At 41.1% G+C, this 20,960-nt stretch overlaps 1 protein-coding gene across 1 annotated transcript; it reads right to left on the bottom strand.

The window, feature by feature from the left end:
* Positions 1–12,957: 12,957 nt before the first annotated feature.
* Positions 12,958–20,577, bottom strand: LOS2 (Enolase). Its single transcript, XM_082917452.1, has 17 exons — positions 20,197–20,577; positions 19,820–19,883; positions 17,770–17,834; positions 17,630–17,677; positions 17,173–17,259; positions 17,003–17,083; positions 16,525–16,626; positions 16,362–16,442; positions 15,663–15,737; positions 15,481–15,543; positions 15,315–15,392; positions 14,159–14,353; positions 13,937–13,987; positions 13,752–13,840; positions 13,590–13,641; positions 13,431–13,487; positions 12,958–13,310 (listed from the first exon to the last, which is right to left on the bottom strand). Exons 1-17 carry the CDS (start codon positions 20,260–20,262, stop codon positions 13,230–13,232), a joined length of 1,335 nt encoding a protein of 444 aa, XP_082773578.1. The 5' UTR covers positions 20,263–20,577; the 3' UTR covers positions 12,958–13,229.
* Between the last annotated feature and the right edge of the window lie 383 nt (positions 20,578–20,960).

Below are 20,960 nucleotides of genomic sequence, written 5' to 3'. Positions count from 1 at the left end.
GGGCTTCAAAGTGATGGCCCAGGCCCTAGCCTAGGGTCTCGGACTAGGCTCGAGCCTGGGCTATAGCGATTCCGGTATTCCCTTTACTGTTTTGTTGCATTCCAGACTCGGTTCCGTGGAGTTGGTGGTTGTGTCTATCTGGTTGTCGTCCTTTAATTCCTTTTGTTTGAGTTTTAGGATGTGTTGGGCTTGGTTGTTACAGGTTGGTAGAGCTTTGGCTCCCATTGCTGTTGCCCAATTTTTGAGTGGTCCACTCGAGCGGGTCATTTTACGCTCGAGCGGGGTTTACACCCTTCCAGCATTTCGAGTCTCTGTAAAACTTCTGCAGGTGTGTTTTCTACGCTCGAGCGGGTTTATTGCGCTCGAGCGGGTTGCGCTCAAGCGGGCTTGTTGGCGCTCGAGCGGTTAGTACCTCTTTGGTGAAAGTTCTAGGAGATGAAAATCTACGCTCGAGCGGACTGGTCTTTCGCGCTCGAGCGGGTGTCCTTTGTCTTTGTGTCTTGGAGCTCGAGCGGGCATTCTTGCGCTCGAGCGTACCCAGTTTTCTGTTCCTGACGCTCGAGCGTCCTGTTATCCGCTCGAACGGGAATGTCGTATATCAGTTAGCAGCTGGGCGTTTTAAAATTACTTTTTCATTCTCTCTCTCTCTCTCTTACTTTTTTGAGAGCTTCTCTCTCTAGGATCTCCCTTCTCTCTAGGGTTTGATCTAGTTAGAGTGTCTCCCTATCCTCCGGCCTTTGTAAAAAGTGTGTTGATCGTCGAGGGCTCCATTTTGATCCGTGGATCTTTGAGTTTGGAGCATTTTGGTTTTCTTCAACTTCCCCGTTTGAACTCTAACTTCGAGGTAGGGATATCCTACTCCTCTTTATGAACTTTGTCTTTGAATTTTAGTATTTTGATATGTTGGGGGTTATTGGGTAATTTTGAGAAAGTTTGGGTCTTTGTGTAATTTTACAAAAGATGGGGTTTTATTTATAATTAAACCTATATGCATGTTTGGCATAGAGAAATGATATAGATGATGAACTATGGATAAAAGTGGAACCTTGGGGTTGTTATGTTAATTATGGAAAAATGCCCTAATTAGTTGGATAAATTAATTTGTATAATTAATTTTGAGAAATGAGGAATTGAATTGAGAGTATTCAAATTGAAAGAGATTATGGGATTAACGGGTGTAGTTGGATTCATTTAATCGCTCATCCAAGTTGAATGTTGATAATATATCCATTTGGTGCATTTATTTTCTGTTTAGAAATAACTGTTTTGGACTATCGGTGGATGATAGTCTTGATTGTTGTAGACAATGCATGATGATTAGGCAAACTAAAACTAATCAATTGAGTAAGCCATTGAATATGGTGGTTGGTACAATACAGCACTAAAATGTATATTGATTGATTTAATTTGTATATGATAATTGTTTCTATACATTGCATTGTGTGGTAGGAGATGAAGGATGTACTCCACGGTTTATTGGAAGATGGGGGATGGACCTCTAAACCGGATTTCGTGTGACATTGATACAGCACTACAATGTGTATCAAGTGTTGATTATGGAAGTGTTTAAATTGATTTGATATAGCACTAAAATGTATATCGTTATCAATTGTGAAGTATAGAAGTGTTTCTATGTCATGTTGATACAGCACCACAATGTGTATCGTTCATATAGTATGGGAGTGGCTTATGTGTTATTGATACAGCATCAAAATGTGTATCCACCATGAATTTCGAAAGTGTTTTTAAGATGAGTCTTATTCTCATCAAGTTATTTGGCTAAGTTTTGAGCCTTGTTTTCAAACTCAAAGTTGAAAAAGAAATGAGAAATGAAATGTAACATGGACTTAAATGTCATGAAACCGTAATGTGATATAAATGAGTGTATCGATGTTGACCATCTATTAATTGCTAATCTTTTAGTCATTGTTCATAGCTGGTTTAGTGTATTTCTGCTGGGCTGTGGCTCACCCTTTATGGGACATCATTTTCAGGTAAAGGTAGCATGCCACCTCCAAGGACATAGCTTGGGAGGCTAGAGGCAGACAGACTGCTTTTTGTTGTTTGCTTTCTTTTGATGTATTACATGTAAATTCAAGCCAAGGGCTTAATATGTATTGAGTTAGCACTCTTCTTTTTGTAACCAAATGTTAACTTGGAAAGCTGTAAGCCCGTAGGGCATTTGCTTTTGTTGTTAACATGTAATACTTTTGTAAGAACTACTCTGATTAATGGAAAGATAGTTGGTTTCTTTGTATCAATGCATGTCTAAAGAGATGAGTTTTATGTATTTTTTTGAGGGTGTTACAACTTGGTATCAGAGCGTATCGGGTTCGAATACTTTGGGTACGTGGGAAGTGATTAGTATCACAATGGGTTTGTCTCGCTTGTTAGAGACTTATGTGTGACATTATGTGTTTATTTGATAACATGTTTATGTGACTACCTGGGTATGAGATTTAGTTTCTAGGATGTTGATTGGATCCTTGGGTTTCTGTGAGTCTTGTTGGAAAAGCACTTGATCAATGTTGTTTCTAACCGGAACTCTAGTAACGCCTCGGGACTATCATTATCCGGAAATGAAATTCGTAAGTGCTTATGTGTTTATGTGCTTACGTGGAGTGAATTACAGTTGTCCATGTATTAGGACGCGAGTGTTTAGTTTTGGCACATTTATGAATGTGCTAACGTTCTTCGTTACCTTTATTAGGATGTCAGGACGAGGACGTGGCAGACGTGATAGGCAGGAGATGCCTTTACCGGATGATATTTCGGCACAGCAGGAGGGGGTTGGCCAGGCCAATGTGGCCGAGCCAGCAGGTCAGGAGGCTATGGGCGCTTTAGCCCGAGGGATAGCCGATGCTTTGAAGGAGTCTGTGGGTATTTTCAGAATTGAGAATCCAATTCAGGCTCCAGTGCAGGCCCAAGTTGTTGAGGCAGGGCCTTCCTTCTTGAAAAGGGAGTTCTTCTGGTCTAACCCGGACGAGTTTATTGGGGATTCGAAGGAGCCATTGAAGGCTAACGAGTAGTTAGAGCAAATAAGTAAGACGTTCGAGATGCTTGGCATCGAGGATGGAGCGTTGAAAGTGACCTTGGCATCCTTCCAGCTAAAAGAGGGTGCGGGTCAGTGGTGAAAATACATGAGGGGCCGTATTGCTGGCACATGGGAGGCTTTTGTGGAAGCCTTTCAGGAGAAGTATTTATCTCCAGCAGTCAGGGAGAAGCTGAGAGACCAGTTCTGTCAGCTTTTGCAGTTGAGTTCTTCAGTAGCCGAGTATGAGGCTGCTTTCACTAGCTTGTCCAGGTTCGCACCTGAACTTGTGGCGTCCGAGGAATGCCGCTGTATCGAGTTCGAGAAGAGGTTGAGGCGCGACCTCAAGATGAGGGTTGGAGGTTCGATGATCCGAGACTATGGGCGCTTGGTTGATGCTGCAGCCCATATGGAGATCATGATGCAGGAAGAGGAGGGACAGAGAGGCTCCAAGAGGAGCCAGGATGGTCAGGGTGATGGCAGGAGACAGAGGAATGCTAACCCTCAGCAGTCTCAGGGAGGTGTTGCTAGATCGACCTTTCCGGTGCCGAGTGCAGGCTTAGGGAGAGGTAATCAGGGAGATTTCACCTGTTACAAGTGTGGTTAGTTGGGCCACAAGGCTTTAGTTTGCCCAGAGAGGGGAGGAGGTCAGAGAGCTGCTTCATCTTCAGCTAGATCGCAGAGCCAGAGTCAGGGCAGGGGTCAGCCCTTGTCTTGTTATCAGTGTGGTCAGCCTGGGCACCTGAAGAGGTTTTGCCCACAGTTGAGTGCCACTTCGGGCGTATCTGGTTCTAGGCAGACGCAGGGTTTTCAGCCAGCTCAGTCTGTGCAGGCCTCGAGGGCCAATCCGGGAGGTTCGTCGTCCCAGTCAGTGCAGCAGTCGTTTGCTCCGAGGGGTGAGCAGTTGGATCAGGGGCCTACAGGGCGCGTGTATGCTGTTACCGCGCAGGATCTTGTACCTGCTCCTTCAATTGTGAGAGGTACCTTCTTGTTTTGCAACTCGGTTGCTAGTGTATTGATTGATACGGGTGCATCTCATTCTTTTGTATCTGCTGCATTTGCATCTATTTTGGAATTGGATTTGGCATAGTTAGCATCTCCTATATGTGTAGTATCGCCTGTTGGTGGTGAGTTGATCTTGAAACAAGGTATTAGAGGTTGTGATATAGAGGTCGCCGACCATAGGCTTCATTTTCCTTTTGTTGTCATGCCCATGAAGGGTTTTGATGTTATTTTGGGTATGGACTGGCTATCGTCATACCGGGCTGTTATTGATTGCTACCGCCAGAGGGTCACGGTATGTACCTTGAGCGGGGAGTGTTTCTATTTCTTGGGAGATCGGGTTGGTAGTGTGTTGCCACCGATGTATGATCCGCGAGGGCGGAATAAGCTTAGTGGTCTACTTACTAGCTTTCTGAGTGGTGAGTGTGATGAGACCCATATTGTATTGCCGAGGGTGGTTTGCGAGTATTCGGATGTTTTTTCCGAGGATCTCGTCAGTTTGCCACCTTACCGAGAGATAGAGTTCTCTATTGATTTAGTGCCTGGCACAGCGCCGATTTCTATGGCACCTTATCGTTTTGCCCCAGCCGAGTTGAGTGAGTTGAAGATTCAGCTCTAGGAATTGCTAGATAAGGGTTTTGTTCGCCCTAGTGTTTCGCCGTGGGGAGCACCGGCCCTCTTTGCTAAAAAGAAAGATGGTGCCTTGAGATTGTGTATCGACTACTGAAAGTTGAATCGGGCTACGGTTAAGAATAAGTACCCTATGCCCCGTATAGATGATTTGTTCGACCAGTTGAAGGGTTCCCGTTGTTTCTCTAAGATAGACTTGAGATCGGGTTACCACCAGTTGAGGGTCAGGGAAGAGAATATTCCGAAGACGACATTCCGTACGCGGTATGGCCACTATTAGTTTCTGGTGATGCCGTTTGGGCTCACCAATGCACCGGCAGTCTTTATGGATTTGATGAACCGGATCTTCCGGGAATTCTTAGACCGTTTTGTAGTCGTTTTCGTGGACGACATTCTTATCTATTCACCTTCTGAGAAGGAGCACGAGGAACACTTGAGAGTGGTGCTTGAATTGCTTAGAGCCCATAGGCTGTATGCCAAGTTTGGGAAGTGTGAGTTCTGGCTAGGAGAGGTCAAATTCTTAGGCCATGTGGTATCTGGGGAAGGGGTGTCTGTTGATACATCCAAGGTGGAGGCAATGCAAGATTGGGCCCAGCCTAAGAATGTATTTGAGATCCGTAGTTTTCTAGGATTAGCTGGGTATTACCGTCGGTTTGTGAAAGATTTCTCCAAGCTAGCTTCGCCGTTGACTAGATTGACGCGGAAAGGGGTCAAGTTTGTGTGGGGTGAGACTTGCGAAAAGTCGTTCCAGGAGTTGACGGTTAGATTGACCACCGCTCCGGTTTTGATTATTCTGGAGAGAGGGTTGGGTTATGCGGTTTATTGTGATGCCTCACGAGAGAGTTTGGATTGTGTGTTGATGCAAGAGGGGAAAGTGGTAGCTTATGGCTCACGACAGTTGAAAATACACGAGAAAAATTACCCTACACACGACCTAGAGTTAGCAGCAGTGATCTTCGCCTTGAAGATTTGGAGGCACTACCTTTATGGTGAGAGGTTCGAGATGTTCTCGGACCACAAGAGTTTGAGGTATCTGTTTACACAAAGGGACTTGAATTTGAGGCAGAGGAGATGAATGGATTTCATTGAGGACTATGATTTTGAGTTGCACTATCACCCGGGAAAGGCCAATGTTGTGGCCGATGCCCTTAGTAGGAAATCCATTAGTGATGTAGCTTGTATAGCCATTCGGGAATGGGAGATGTTGGGTGCACTTGGCGAGTTTGATTTGCTTCTGGGCGAATCTGTTGGGGCTGCGGCCTTGTTTTCTGTTATTGCGCAGCCTACACTTGTGACCCGAGTATTAGAGGCACAGAGAGGTGACCTTGAGGTAGAGTCCTTCCGAGAGAAGATCTCCAGTGGGAAGGTTGAGAAGGGTTTGGCGGTGTATCCCGACCAGAGTGTGAGATACCGAGACCGCTTGTTTGTACCGGAGTCTTGCCGAGAGGGAGTACTCCGAGAGTTCCATTATTCACGCCTTGCGGTGCATCCGAGAGGCACTAAGATGTATCGGGATTTGGGTCGCCAGTTTTGGTGGCGGGGTATGAAGAGAGATGTGGCTGTTTTCGTATCGAAGTGCCTTACTTGCCAGCAAGTGAAGGCCGAGCATCAGAGGCCAGCGGGTTTGTTGCAACCCTTGCCTATTGCCGAGTGGAAGTGGGAGAATGTCACTATGGACTTCGTTGTAGGTCTTCCGAGGACTCAGCGGGGTAGTGATGCCATTTGGGTGGTTGTAGACCGGTTGACTAAGTCGGCGCACTTCATTCCTATGTGCTTGAGAGATTCGGTAGATCATCTCGCCGACTTGTATATTCGGGACATAGTGAGATTGCACGGGATCCCAGTGACGATCGTTTCAGATAGAGATCCTCGTTTTACTGCTAGGTTGTGGCAGAGTTTACAGAGTGCCTTGGGCACTAAGTTGACCTTTAGTACGGTTTATCATCCTCAGACTGACGAGCAGTCCGAGCGTACTATTTAGATCCTTGAGGATATGCTTCGGGGTTGTGTCCTTGATTTTAGTGGGACGTGGGAGAGGCACTTGCCCTTGATGGAGTTTGCCTATAACAACAGTTTTCAGTCGAGTATCGGTATGGCACCGTTTGAGGCCTTGTATGGCCGACCGTGTAGGTCTCCAGCTTGTTGGGCTGAGGTGGGTGATGCACCTTTGTTGGGTTCGGAGTGAGGGAAACGACGGAGAAAGTTGAGCTTATCCGTAGGAGGCTTGTTACAGACCAGAGTCGTCAGAAATCTTATGCCGACCGTAGGAGGCGACCTTTGGTATTCGAGGTGGGTGATCATGTCTTTCTGAAGATATCACCTAGGCGGGGATTGATGAGGTTTGGGAAGAGTGGGAAGTTGTTCCCTTGGTTTATTGGCCCTTTTGAGATCCTTGAGAGGATTGGCAAGGTTGCCTATCGTTTAGCTTTGTCGCTGCAGTTGTCCGGAGTTCATGCTGTGTTTCACGTGAGTATGCTTCGGAAGTATGAGCCGGATCCATCCCATGTGTTGGATTGGACTGACTTAGAGGTTGATGAGGATGCCTCGTATGAAGAGAGACCGGTTCGGGTCTTGGATAGGAGGGATCAAGTCTTGCGAGGCAAGACCATTCCCTTTGTAAAGGTTTTGTGGAAACATCACAGAGTGGAGGAAGCCACTTGGGAACGTGAGGCGGATGTCCATGAGAATTATCCGGACTTGTTTGTTGATGTATAATTATGTATTGAGATTTTGTAATATTATTGAGCCTTAAGAGCATTGTATATGTCTTAAGTTGTAAAACATAACGATGTTTTGGTTTATGGAAATGTTGTAGAACTTGCCTTAAAACTGGAAGTTTGTTTTAACATCTTGTATGTGTTAAATATATTATAGAAATGCAAGCATGATGTTAATGTTGCATGTATTATGGAATTGTGAAAAATGAGTTGAAATTGGTGAATTTCAAAGGAATGCATGTTGATAATGCAGGGTATTATGTATAATGTGATGTGCCTCTTGAAAAGAGATGGGATTGACCGGTAACGGGTCGGATTGTTTAATATTATGTTGTAATATTGTTGGGAATGGAGAAAACTTGTTTTTGATAAACTTGTATTTAATTTCGGGGACGAAATTCTTTAAGGAGGGAAGGTTATAGCGATTCCGGTATTCCCTTTACTGTTCTGTTGCATTCCAGACTCGGTTCCGTGGAGTTGGTGGTTGTGTCTATCTGGTTGTCGTCCTTTAATTCCTTTTGTTTGAGGTTTAGGATGTGTTGGGCTTGGTTGTTACAGGTTGGTAGAGCTTTGGCTCCCATTGCTGTTGCCCAGCTTTTGAGTGGTCCGCTCGAGCGGGTCATTTTACGCTCGAGCGGGGTTTACACCCTTCTAGCATTTCGAGTCCCTGCAAAACTTCTGCAGGTGTGTTTTCTACGCTCGAGCGGGTTTATTGCGCTCGAGCGGGTTGCGCTCGAGCGGGCTTATTGGCGCTTGAGCGGTTAGTACCTCGTTGGTGAAAGTTCTGGGAGATGAAAATCTACGCTCGAGCGGATTGGTCTTTCGCGCTCGAGCGGGTGTCCTTTGTCTTTGTGTCTTGGCGCTCGAGAGAGCATTCTTGCGCTCGAACGTACCCAGTTTTCTGTTCTTGACGCTCGAGCGTCCTGTTATCCGCTCGAGCGGGAATGTCGTATATCAGTTAGCAGCTGGTCGTTTTAAAATCACTTTTTCATTCTCTCTCTCTCTCTCTCTCTCTCTCTCTCTTACTTTCTAAAAACGTTTTTGAGAGCTTCTCTCTCTAGGATCTCCCTTCTCTCTAGGGTTTGATCTAGTTAGAGTGTCTCCCTATCCTCCGGCCTTTGTAAAAAGTGTGTTGATCGTCGAGGGCTCCATTTTGATCCGTGGATCTAAGTTTGGAGCATTTTGGTTTTCTTCAACTTCCCCGTTTGAGCTCTAACTTCGAGGTAGGGATATCCTACTCCTCTTTATGAGCTTTGTCTTTGAATTTTAGCATTTTGATTTGTTGGGGGTTGTTGGGTAATTTTGAGAAAGTTTGGGTCTTTGTGTAATTTTACAAAAGATAGGGTTTTATTTATAATTAAACTTATATGCATGTTTGGCATAGAGAAATGATATAGATGATGAACTATGGATAAAAGTGGAACCTTGGGGTTGTTATGTTAATTATGAAAAAATGCCCTAATTAGTTGGATAAATTAATTTGTATAATTAATTTTGAGAAATGAGAAATTGAATTAAGAGTATTCAAATTGAAAGAGATTATGGGATTAACGGGTGTAGTTGGATTCATTTAATCGCTCATTCAAGTTGAATGTTGATAATATATCCATTTGGTGCATTTATTTTCTGTTTAGAAATAACTGTTTTGGACTATCGGTGGAGGATAGTCGTGATTGTTCTAGACAATGCATGATGATTAGGCAAACTAAAACTAATCAATTGAGTAAGCCATTGAATATGGTGGTTGGTACAATACAACACTAAAATGTTTATTGATTGATTTAATTTGTATATGATAATTGTTTCTATACATTGCATTGTGTGGTAGGAGATGAAGGATGTACTCCACGGTTTATTGGAAGATGGGGGATGGACCTCTAAACCGGATTTCGTGTGACATTGATACAGCACTACAATGTGTATCAAGTGTTGATTATGGAAGTGTTTAAATTGATTTGATATAGCACTAAAATGTATATCGTTATCAATTGTGAAGTATAGAAGTGTTTCTATGTCATATTGATACAGCACCACAATGTGTATCGTTCGTATAGTATGGGAGTGGCTTATGTGTTATTGATACAACATCAAAATGTGTATCCACCATGAATTTCGAAAGTGTTTTTAAGATGAGCCTTATTCTCATCAAGTTATTTGGCTAAGTTTTGAGCCTTGTTTTCAAACTCAAAGTTGAAAAAGAAATGAGAAATGAAATGTAACATGGACTTAAATGTCATGAAACCGTAATGTGATATAAGTGAGTGTATCGGTGTTGACCATCTATTAACTGCTAATCTTTTAGTCATTGTTCATAGCTGGTTTAGTGTATTTCTGTTGGGCTGTGGCTCACCCTTTATGGGACATCATTTTCAGGTACAGGTAGTATTCCACCTCCAAAGACATAACTTGGGAGGCTAGAGGCAGACAGACTGCTTTTTGTTGTTTGCTTTCTTTTGATGTGTTACATGTAAATTCAAGCCAAGGGCTTAATATGTATTGAGTTAGCACTCTTCTTTTTGTAACCAAGTGTTAACTTGGAAAGCTGTAAGCCCGTAGGGCATTTTCTTTTGTTGTTAACATGTAATACTTTTGTAAGAACTACTCTGATTAATGGAAAGATGGTTGGTTTCTTTGTATCAATGCATGTCTAAAGAGATGGGTTTTATGTAATTTTTTGAGGGCGTTACATGGGCCCAAACGAGCCTTTCCCGGGCCAGGTCGGGCAGGCCCACGGGCCAAAAAACTAGGCCCAGGCTCTAGCCTTGGCACAAGGGTATTCGGGCTTTGGACGGGCCGATAGATCGAGCCTTGGGTCGAACCGGTGGGCCTGGGCCTAGCCTCGAGCTTAGGTCGGGTTTAGGCGGGCCTGGCCATTTTTTTTTAATTCTTTTTAATTTTTTCTACAAAAATTTTATTATTTTTCACAAAAAAATACATTCCGCCTCGGGCGGGCTGGGCCTCGAACCGAGCCTTGAATGGGCCTTAAGCGGGCCGATGGGCCGGGCCGGGCCGGGCTTCAAAGTGATGACCTAAGCCCTAACCTAGGGTCTCAGACATGCTCGGGCCCGGACCGAAACGAGCCTGCCACGGGCCGTGGGCGAGCTTCGGGTAGCCCACGGGCCGCGGGCCAATTTTACATTCCTATCAATATGCATTTTAACATGTCAATGTGAATATTTACATTGTCAACGGGTTGGGCCGGGCCTACCCCGGGCCGCGGGCAAGCTTCGGGCAGCGGACAAATTTTACACTCCTATCAATGTTAATGTTAATATGTCAATGTGAATATTCACATTGTCACGGGTCAGGCCAAGCCCGCCTCGGGCTGCGATCAAGCTTCGGGCTGCCCACGGGCTACGGACCAATTTTACACTCATATCAATGTGAATGTTAACATGTCAATGTGAATATTCACATTGTCAACGGGCCGGGTCGAACCTGTCCTAGGCCGCTGGCCAATTTTATACACTTATCAATGTGAATGTTAACATGTCAATGTGAATATTCACATTGTCAACAGGTCGGGCTGGGCCTGCCCCGAGCCGTCCATGGGCCGTGGGCGGGTTTCGGGCAGCCACGAGACGCTGGCTAATTTTACACTGCTATCAATGTAAATGTTAACATGTCAATGTGAATATTCACATTGTCAACGGGCTGGGCCGGGCCCGCCCTGGGCTGCGGGCGAGCTTTTGGTTGCCCATGGGCCGCGGGCCAATTTTATACTCTTATCAATGTGAGTGTTAGCACGTCAATGTGAATATTCACATTGTCAACAGGCCGGGCCTGGCCCTGGGCCGCCCATAGGCCGTGGGCGGGTTTCGGGCAGCCACGAGGCGCGGGCTAATTTTACACTCCTATCAATGTGAATGTTAACATGTCAATGTGAATATTCACATTGTCAACGGACTGGGTCGGGCCCGTCCTAGGCCGCTGGCCAATTTTATACTCTTATGAATATGAATGTTAACATGTCAATGTGAATATTCACATTGTCAACGGGCCGGCTTGGGCCCGCCCTGGACCGTTGACCAATTTTATACTCTTATCAATGTGAATGTTAACATGTCAATGTGAATATTCACATTGTCAATAGGCCGGGCCGGGCCGGGCCCGCCCCGGGCCGCGCCATAAGCCGTGGGCGGGTTTCGGGCAGCCACGAGGCGCGGACTAATTTTACACTCCTATCAATGTGAATGTTAACATGTCAATGTGAATATTCACATTGCCAATGGGTCGGGCCCGCCCCGGGCGGCGGGCGGGCTTTTGGCCAGCCATAGGACGCGGGCCAACTTTATACTCTTGTCAATTTGAATGTTAACATGTCAATGTGAATATTCACATTGTCAACAGGCCGGACCGGGCCCGCCCCGGGCCGTCTATGGGCCGCGGGCGGGTTTCGCTCTGCCACGGGACGCGGGCCAATTTTACACTCCTATTAATGTGAATGTTAACATGTCAATGTGAATATTCACATTGTCAACGGGCCAGGCACGCCCTGGCTCGCGACCGGGTTTCGGGCCGCTCATAGGCCAATTTTACATTCCTACCAATGTGAATTTTAAAATATGAATGTTCACATCATAAAATTGCTAACTGTTCAAAAAATATTTATAAGGGTATTAAAATTAAATATGAGGGCATAAGTATCCAAGAAAATAGTGTAAATCAAGAAAAATGACTTTATGGAATAAAACTATACATACATAGGATTAAATGGATTAAAAAATTCCTTCATTTAAAAGACTTCTAAATAAGATTTATCAATAATTTACCCTATTCAAATACATGTAAGAAAATAATTATTTATTTATTTATTTATTTTTCCCTTTCTTTCACTTCACTTTCTATCATTTTTACTTTCTACTATCTATTTCTTTATCTATTTCTTTCCAAACAAACAGAGCCTAACACCATAATTTGTTGGGTAATAGTTAGAATTTGACCATATTGGACATTGAGGAGTTTAAATTTTAACATAAAACTCTCGCGTAAGATTTATCAAACCTTAATAATTTAGAAAGTGCAATCTTATCACCTTATACACTTTTGACAATATCTATTTATATAGTTGGAGTTTTGATATGACGCCACTACGATTAAAGAACCAGACTATTGACGTTTCACTTTAGACCAAGGAGAAAATCTTGAAAAGCCAATCTCAATCTCAACAACTGAAATGAATGAGATAAGCTTGTTGATTTTCAATTACAAATTATCCCCTTGATCATACTTCTCCTTTCCTATTTGCTCATGCATCCCTAACAATTCACCAAACATATTTTCTCTTTTCAAAAACTGTGCACATGTTCTGTAAAATTACAAAATCCAACCTTCTGTAAGGGTCTCATCATTATGTATTTCTACTAGCTTAACAATTATCTATTTCTACTATCTTATCTTTTACCATTTGATGTGGGTTTAAAACATGTGGTATGACCCCTTACTTAAAGGGAGTCTGAATATAATTATTCCATTTTTTTCATTTGTCCCCTGTGCCAAGTGTAGTCATATCATTAAAAAAAAACTCATATCCTGGAAACATAAGGCAAGCAATGGACGGAGAGATGGACTTCAAGATTGCACAACATAAACCATGCATCATTCAGCAATGCATTTTCTAATTAGAAATATACTAATTAAAGCTGGAGACAAGAAACCATGTTCTTACCCTCATTGTTTCCCAGTTCATTTTTTTTGTACTCAACACAACTTTTTGAGTGGTAATTTATTAAAAACAGGCATCAGAGGTCTGATTAGACTGCTGACGACCCATCCTACATGTAGATTTATTCAACGCCGAGTGAAACTCCAAAGCCAAAATCCCGCGCAGAAAATTGTCCAAGCCATGCTCAATATGGCTCAACTGGCATGCGGAAGCTTGCTCCTGCATACACTGCCTCAGAGCCAAGCTCCTCTTCAATTCGCAAGAGCTGTGTACTCAGTAAAAGGGCATATCATCAGATGAATTAACATATCATGATTTAATACATTTCTGAATTTCGATTCAAACTAAATAATTAATTTATCCAAGATTGAGCAAAATTGTTAACCTGATTGTACTTTGCAAGCCGTTCTGATCTGCATGGGGCTCCTGTCTTTATTTGGCCCTGATAGAGCAAAATTCATGAATAATCAACATCAGTATGACAAAGTTAACAAAAAAGTTCCTACTGATACAGTGATCAATCTAAGATACAAACTATATTTACCGTTGCCAAACCCACAGAGAGATCAGCAATGAAAGTGTCCTCAGTCTCTCCACTGCAACCAAATAAGGTGAACTATGTTGGGAACTTGAGCTTTCAAAAATGATGAAAATAAATGGAATGGAAAAATAAACTCTTGAAGTTCCATATGGATGATTTTCAAACCTGCGGTGACTGGCCATTATTCCCCAACCAGCATGTTTGGACATTTTTACAGCTTCAATGCTCTCAGTTACGGATCCAATTTGGTTAACCTGTTCCCAGAACGAGTAAAAAAATGAGATACATTTCTAATTGGTCCAGGACATCAAAGTACCAAGCACTCAACTAAACAAAGATTTCAGTGAGACCTTCAAAAGAAGAGCGTTGCAAGATTTCTCCTTGATTGCCTTTGCAACCCTCTGCAAACATGAATTGAAAATGCAGTGGAGTCAGAAGAACAAAAAATGGATGACAAACTATGAAACAGTAATTTTGTTCATTAGACACAATGTATGTGCACACTTTCTTGTGGAAATGAAGAGCTTAGCCTAAAAGCAACAAGAAAACATTTTTTGCAAACTCGTTCTTACCTTGGGATTGGTAACCAAGAGATCATCTCCCACGATCTGTATCTTTTCACCAATTTCACATGTCATCTTGGCGTAGTGCTCCCAGTCATCTTGGTCAAACGGATCTTCGATTGATACAATAGGGTATTCACTTACAAATAACTTGTAGAGATCTTTGAGCTGCTCTCCTGAGATCTTTTGTGAACCATTATTGTTCTGCACATCCAAACAACAGAAACAAGAAAATATGAATACATACACCTTCGGGAAGCTCTACTGCATGAAATAAATAAGCTTGTATTGAAATAAATAAATACACTTTCTGTGACAGTTTGCACTAAATCATGCAACACACCCTCAGCTAAAAAGATCAATGTGTTTTGTGTAAACACACTGGTTGAACCACAGTTCCCAACAGTAACTAAAAAATAAGCCGGTTTTCCATTAAGAATGGGTTCAATGGTTTATCCGGACCGAGACCCAAAATGATTGACAGGTCAACCAGTCGAACAGCCTGGTCCGGTTTCAAAATTAAATATTTCCAGGTGTTACTCATTTCCTTTTTGTAAAAGCTATTAGTTAATATTTTTAGGGTAAATTACAAATACATCCCTGAGGTTTGATTAAAATACGAATCGCCCCTGTGATTCTAGAAATTACGTTCCACCCCCCGAGATTTCTAATTTCATAATAAATCGCCTATTTTATTAATAAATCATCAAGTCAATTAACAGTTTTTAATGATATTAGAAATATGTTTCAATTAATATTTAGATAATTTTATTCATGTATAGGATAGCAATTATGAATTTTATTTTTTTAATTAATTCTGTTAAATAAAATATTCTAACAAGGGATATTTGTAATTTTTCAAACTAAAGGGGGCAATTTGTAATTTAAGCAAACCTCAGGGAGTATATTTGTAATTTACCCATATTTTTATTGGTGCGCGCAGCTATTGCAAGAGTTTGCCTACTGAGTTATTCTTGCAATGGGTTTCCTCAATTATAAAAATGAGTCACTCCAATCATTGAGTTTGTTCTTCTATGGGAGTGTTCCCAGGGTGAAGCTAAAAACAGAAAGAGCCCAGGTTCACAAATTGATTAGTTGACTCTTGTTCCAAATTTCAAATATTGCAGTTGGCCATGCTGGCCATGGAATATTACATAAAACTCACCTCTTCCTTGAAGTTCAGATCATAGGTCTTGTCTGATCCATAAAATTCAGATGCAGCAACATCCATTCCAATAACAACCTAAAGAACAGAGGAAGCACTAGGTCTATGATCTTGTTATGTAACATAAAAACAGAAAGAATTGAGATGAGACATGAAAAATACTGACCTTTCCTGTATAGCCGGCTTTAGCAATAGCTGCTTTAAGCAATTCAAGGCCTTCCTTGTTCTCCTGAACTTGCACAAAACAAAATGGTTTGAATAAGCCATGCAATGGTTTATACACACACACACATTGTGTCATCACATATATATATGAATAAGCCATGTGATCACTAAACCACGTTTGACCTGAATATTGGGAGCGAAGCCACCTTCATCACCAACATTTATAGCATCCTGGCCGTATTTCTTTTTAATTACAGCCTAAAATTAGAAAAGTGTAGTTAGCGAAAATTGAAAAGTAGGCAGCCAAAGAACAGAAATGAACTCTCCAATGATGTGCAAGTGTCTAATGCTAAAGAAGTTATGTAGTGAACAATCATGTAGTTTTTAAAAAAGTAAACCAAAAAATAGAGCATCTTATAAGAATTGACGATCCCATGATGCGCCTGCCTACACAATGGGTGACTCAATTCTGTTCGAACTCCTAACACCATTGAAGATTAATACTACAAGCATGGAAAGTAGAAATTCTCTCATAATGCAATTTAAGGAACAAATCTGGCCACAAAGTCCAACCGCACGTAACGAACCAGACATCCAATAGTTCAACCATATTTAGAATGGTCAAAAAGATCGATTTCTAATATTCCTTTGATGACACCCATCAAAAGGAAGATCAAAATTTTTTAGATGGACAACCATATTATCTTGACCTGCGGTCACGAAGTCTTGGATGCTTGCTGTAAAATATTAGAATCAAGCCTGCTGGACTGATTTTCAAAATGCTCTTATGATACGTCAATACATTCATAATGAATTGACGGTGAATTGATAAAGATGCAATCCACTGTAGCAAGCCAGAAAGAATAAGAACCAAAGACTCACCTTCAAATGGTGATATACTTCAACACCCATTTTCATTGCCTCTTTGAAATTGGAAGCTCCCACTGGTAGAATCATGAACTCCTGCAAACACAAGTTGATGAGAAACTTGAGCTCAAGGAATATCTTGGGAAATAAAATAGGAAGACTATATCAAGAGGCATGCCTGCATAGCAAGTTTATTTCCTGCATGTGATCCGCCATTGATGACATTGAAAGCAGGAACTGGCAACACCAACTTCTTGTTTCCAGCAAGGTTGGCAATATGCTGAAATCAGAAGATGTAATTACATCAGATCTATGCATTTTACTAAACATGTATTGCAACCTAAAACTTCAAAGTTATTGCTGCAATTTCCAGGGACCACATGAAACATTGAACAACATAACCTGGTGCCTAAGTGAAGACATGACAACTACCAAAGAGATTATTAAACACTGAACACCGTAACTTATGGTTGGTTCAGTGATATTAAGAAGGCAAATTCTCATATTATATCCTTCATTAAGATGTGAGCATATCTGTACTTTACAAATATTATATATTCTAACGTTAGAAAAGACACTGCAAATGCCATTCTATTGATGAAGTACCAAGAACTAAATAAAGAAATATGCAAGGAAAAAGAATAGCTAAAATATACCTTGTAAAGGGGAATATTCAGGACACTAGCCCCAGCTTTGCAAACTGCAAGAGACACGGCCAGTATAGCATTTGCTCCAAGCTGAAAAATAAAAATTGGCTCAATGGTGCATATGCTCTACAATATGTAATTCAAAGTTCAAACTGTACAAAAGAAATCTGGTAAAATACCTTTTGCTTGCACCAACCCCACTCGTTTACAGTTCCATCGAGTTGTTGAACCATGAAGTTATCAATGGCAACCTGATCTGTTGGGTCCTGTGTAAAGCAATTCCAAACTTCACTCAATATGAGATTATCCTATCCTTTTTGGTTAATGGTTCCAAATTCTCTCTCTCTCTCTCTCTCACTATTATCACTAAATTATTCACTCTCTCTCTCCCATTCACTCCAGAAATTGTCACTAAATTAACTGCAGTTCACTTCTCAAAGAACTCTGCCAATAATTCTAAGTTCTGTTAAGATCAACACAGATTGGAGTCTTGGACAAGTAAGGATTTTTAAATAGAAAATAATTTATTATCCAATAAAACTAAACAAAAATATTGAAGGTCAAGTCATAACTTCATTAATATTGATGACAAGACAGGAAAAATCTTTAAGAAGCAATGAAGTGCATGAAACCAACCTTGCCAATGAGAGCAGGGCCAATGATTGCGTTGACATTCTCAACAGCCTACATGTATGCAGATGAGAGAAACAAAATCAGCATTGGGTGTGGGTGTATAAATTGTGAAATACAAGCATGAACTGAAAGTAAAATCTAACCTTTGATACACCTTTCCCAAGGTAATCCGACCCACCATCTCTTAATTCAAGGGCTTCATAGGTTCCTGGAAAGAAGCCAAAATCATGAATGGCATTAAGCATGTGTCTGCTATGTAAACAAAAACAGTCATGCTTGAAACTAGCATGCACAATAATGACATTAAAATATATATATTTTTAAAAAATCATTGGGAAATCAACCGTTGAGCAAACATTTTTCTTTGTTAAATAAATCAACTGTTAGCAATCATATGCTCCCATCGGCAGACACCAGACCATTTGTTATTGAGAAGTTGATGAAATAATTATTTTCTTGTATTCCATATTTTTAAGTATAATTTAATGCAAAGGTGGCAGGAAATGACCTGTAAACTAAAGAACCCATCCAGTGAATCAATAGAGCACAAAAAATTGTGACCCAATGAGACAGATGCATATATAGAATCAAACAGCCAAGTCACGGTTAAATTTTAATTTACTTCGAATGAAAGATGAGGTTTTTTGTCTGTAAAACCGTCATTAAATATGAGTTGGCTACACTTTAAACAGCATTTAGTTGTGAATAACAGGTTCCGAATTTTTAAAGGCTGACATCACAACAGATTTTCCCACATACACAATATATTAGATAACTACAACATTTATTTTCCTTATTATACTTCCCAAATTTTCATACGATTTCATACTTCAGCAAATTGTGAATCTCTATGATCAATCATGATTTTATTTGCAAATGTTACTGATAAAATAAAATAACACAAAATATGTCTGAACTGGCTTTTTTTATTTTGACTTTTTTCCGTCTCGGATAACTTTTTTATATAAAAATTTATTTATTTATTTATTTATTTTTAGAGATGTGATTCAGACCCCTCAACCACCATTCACCAACCCTGAAACACCCCCCCCCCCCCACCCCACACGGGGGTTGGTGACTGGAGGAGGAGAAAAATAAATAAATAAAAAAAAATCTGGCCAATCAATCCAAGAGGGAATTGTGGCGTTGGGGAAAAAAGGTAGGGGTGAGCATGGTCCGGATTGGACCAGATTGGAGTAAAACCAAGACCAATCCGTTATTTACGAATCCTGAAAAATTAGAACCAATCCAATCCGTTTAAATCGTGGAACCAATCCGAACCAATCCATTTAAACACGCATTGGATCGGTTTAAGACCACGGATTTACATAATTAAATAAGAAAAAATATATATAACACATTAATTACATAAAAATATAAATATAGCACCATATTAATTTCACAATAGCAATATGTCTTTTTATAATAGCGACAAACTGTTCTAAAACTTAAACAACCATAAGAAAACTAGTTCCACCATAAGTATTTAAATCATTACAAATTAACACTAAAAACTAACAAACAAAAGTAATAAAAGAAGATACTATACAAGTTTAGGTTTGCATTTAAGTTTTATATGAAATAAGATAAGATACTATGCATGGGAGTGTATAATAAAAATATAGACTGTTTGTATACGGTCCGAATCGGTTCCAATCCGAAACCATAGGGTTCAATCCAGAACCAATCCGTGATTTTTAATTTTGCAATCCGAAACCAAACCACAGATTCAAAAAATCAATCCAAACCTACTGGATTGGACTGACCTGGATCGGATTACAAATTTTATGGATTCCTTGCTCAACCTTAAAAAAAAGATCCGGATCATTTTTGTACAGGGATATGAATAAAGATTAGGACCCCTTTCCCTAACCCCTTTGACCTCTTTCTTTGTTGATTGGTCACTTTTACTTTTTCGGGGTTGAAGTTTGAGTGATCTAGATCACTGCTGATAGGATATACCTAAAAGAGATGTGATTGGAACCCCTCAATCACCAACCCCACCTCCACCCACGGGGGGTTGGTGATTGGAGGTGGCCAAAAAAAAAAAAAAAAAAAAAAATTCTGGCCAATCAATCCAAGAGGGGTCGGGGGGGTGGTGTTGTTGGTTGGGCTGGAAAGGGGGTCCAGATCATTTTTGATCCCTATATATATTATATACGTAATAGATTTGAATTGCAGAACAAGTCTTACCAGTGGATGCACCACTTGGAACAGCAGCTCTAGCTTTCACACCATTTGATAGACAAATATCCACCTACATGCAACACAATCCACATCCAATCAATAACTCAAAACACACTTTTTCAGGTAAATCGATCACTGTCTCTCAAGATCGCCTAACAAAGAGTAAACTCTGAAAATCACTGTAACGATGAGAAACCATAGATTTGATCATGCGAACTCAAAACAACCAAAAAAATACACTGCACGATTCATTTTTATGATCATCTTATCACCGATTCCTCTCGGTGAGCTCAAACTGTAGGAAGATCTGTATCAGAGATAGAGTTCAGACAAAGAAGAAGAAGAAGAAGAAGAAGAAGAAGAAGAAGAGTTCGAAATCAAACCTCGACCGTAGGATTGCCGCGGCTGTCGAAGATCTGTCGTGCATGGACGGACTGGATCGTCGCCATGGATCGTAGTTTAGATCTGCTGAGACAGAGAGAGAGAGAGAGAGAGAGAGAGAGAGCTGCGATTACTAGCACTCCAGCAGAGTAGTTAGAGAGCAGGGATGTCTACCACGCATTTATAATGGGGTTTAGGTTAATTCTAGCCGTCTGATTTGAAGAACATTAGGTCTTAAGCGATAATGAATTATTTTATATAAATTAATTAACAAATATTTCTAAGAGTGGGATTTGTACTGAACAATGGACCGAGTTACACCGATACAGAATGTGGTGTTGGGCCGTTAAAGGAGAATTCGGTGCGCGTTATGCGGCTGAATTGGATCCACACTAAGGCCTCGTTTGGATGAGGCCTTTTTAACTAATTAGTCAAAAAGTTATTAAATTAGTCAATTAGTCAATTAGTCATACCAAAAAGTCAACAATTGCGGCTTCTCTCTACTTTTTGCACAGCTTTTCGTAATTAGTCAAAAAGTCATCCCAAACATACAAGTTTTTTTTACCTACCTTTTTAGCCAATTAGCCAAAAAGTTACTAAATTAGCCTGTTCCCAAACGAGACCTAAATATGGTGCAACGTCGAATTAGGATCGTCCGAGATGTATTGGGCCAAGCTATGGTGTTGGGCCAGGCCCAACTGAACAAGCCTACAGCGGGGCTGAGCTGTCAGCGATTTGGATTGTAGTTGTGAAGACAGACGGTCCG

Source organism: Camellia sinensis, chromosome 3 (assembly GCF_055761805.1).
Source record: "Camellia sinensis isolate YWXY chromosome 3, ASM5576180v1, whole genome shotgun sequence".
Lineage (NCBI taxonomy): Eukaryota > Viridiplantae > Streptophyta > Magnoliopsida > Ericales > Theaceae > Camellia > Camellia sinensis.
The sequence above is the reverse complement of the archived record's forward strand: the minus strand, read 5'-3'. Positions and strand labels throughout refer to the sequence as shown.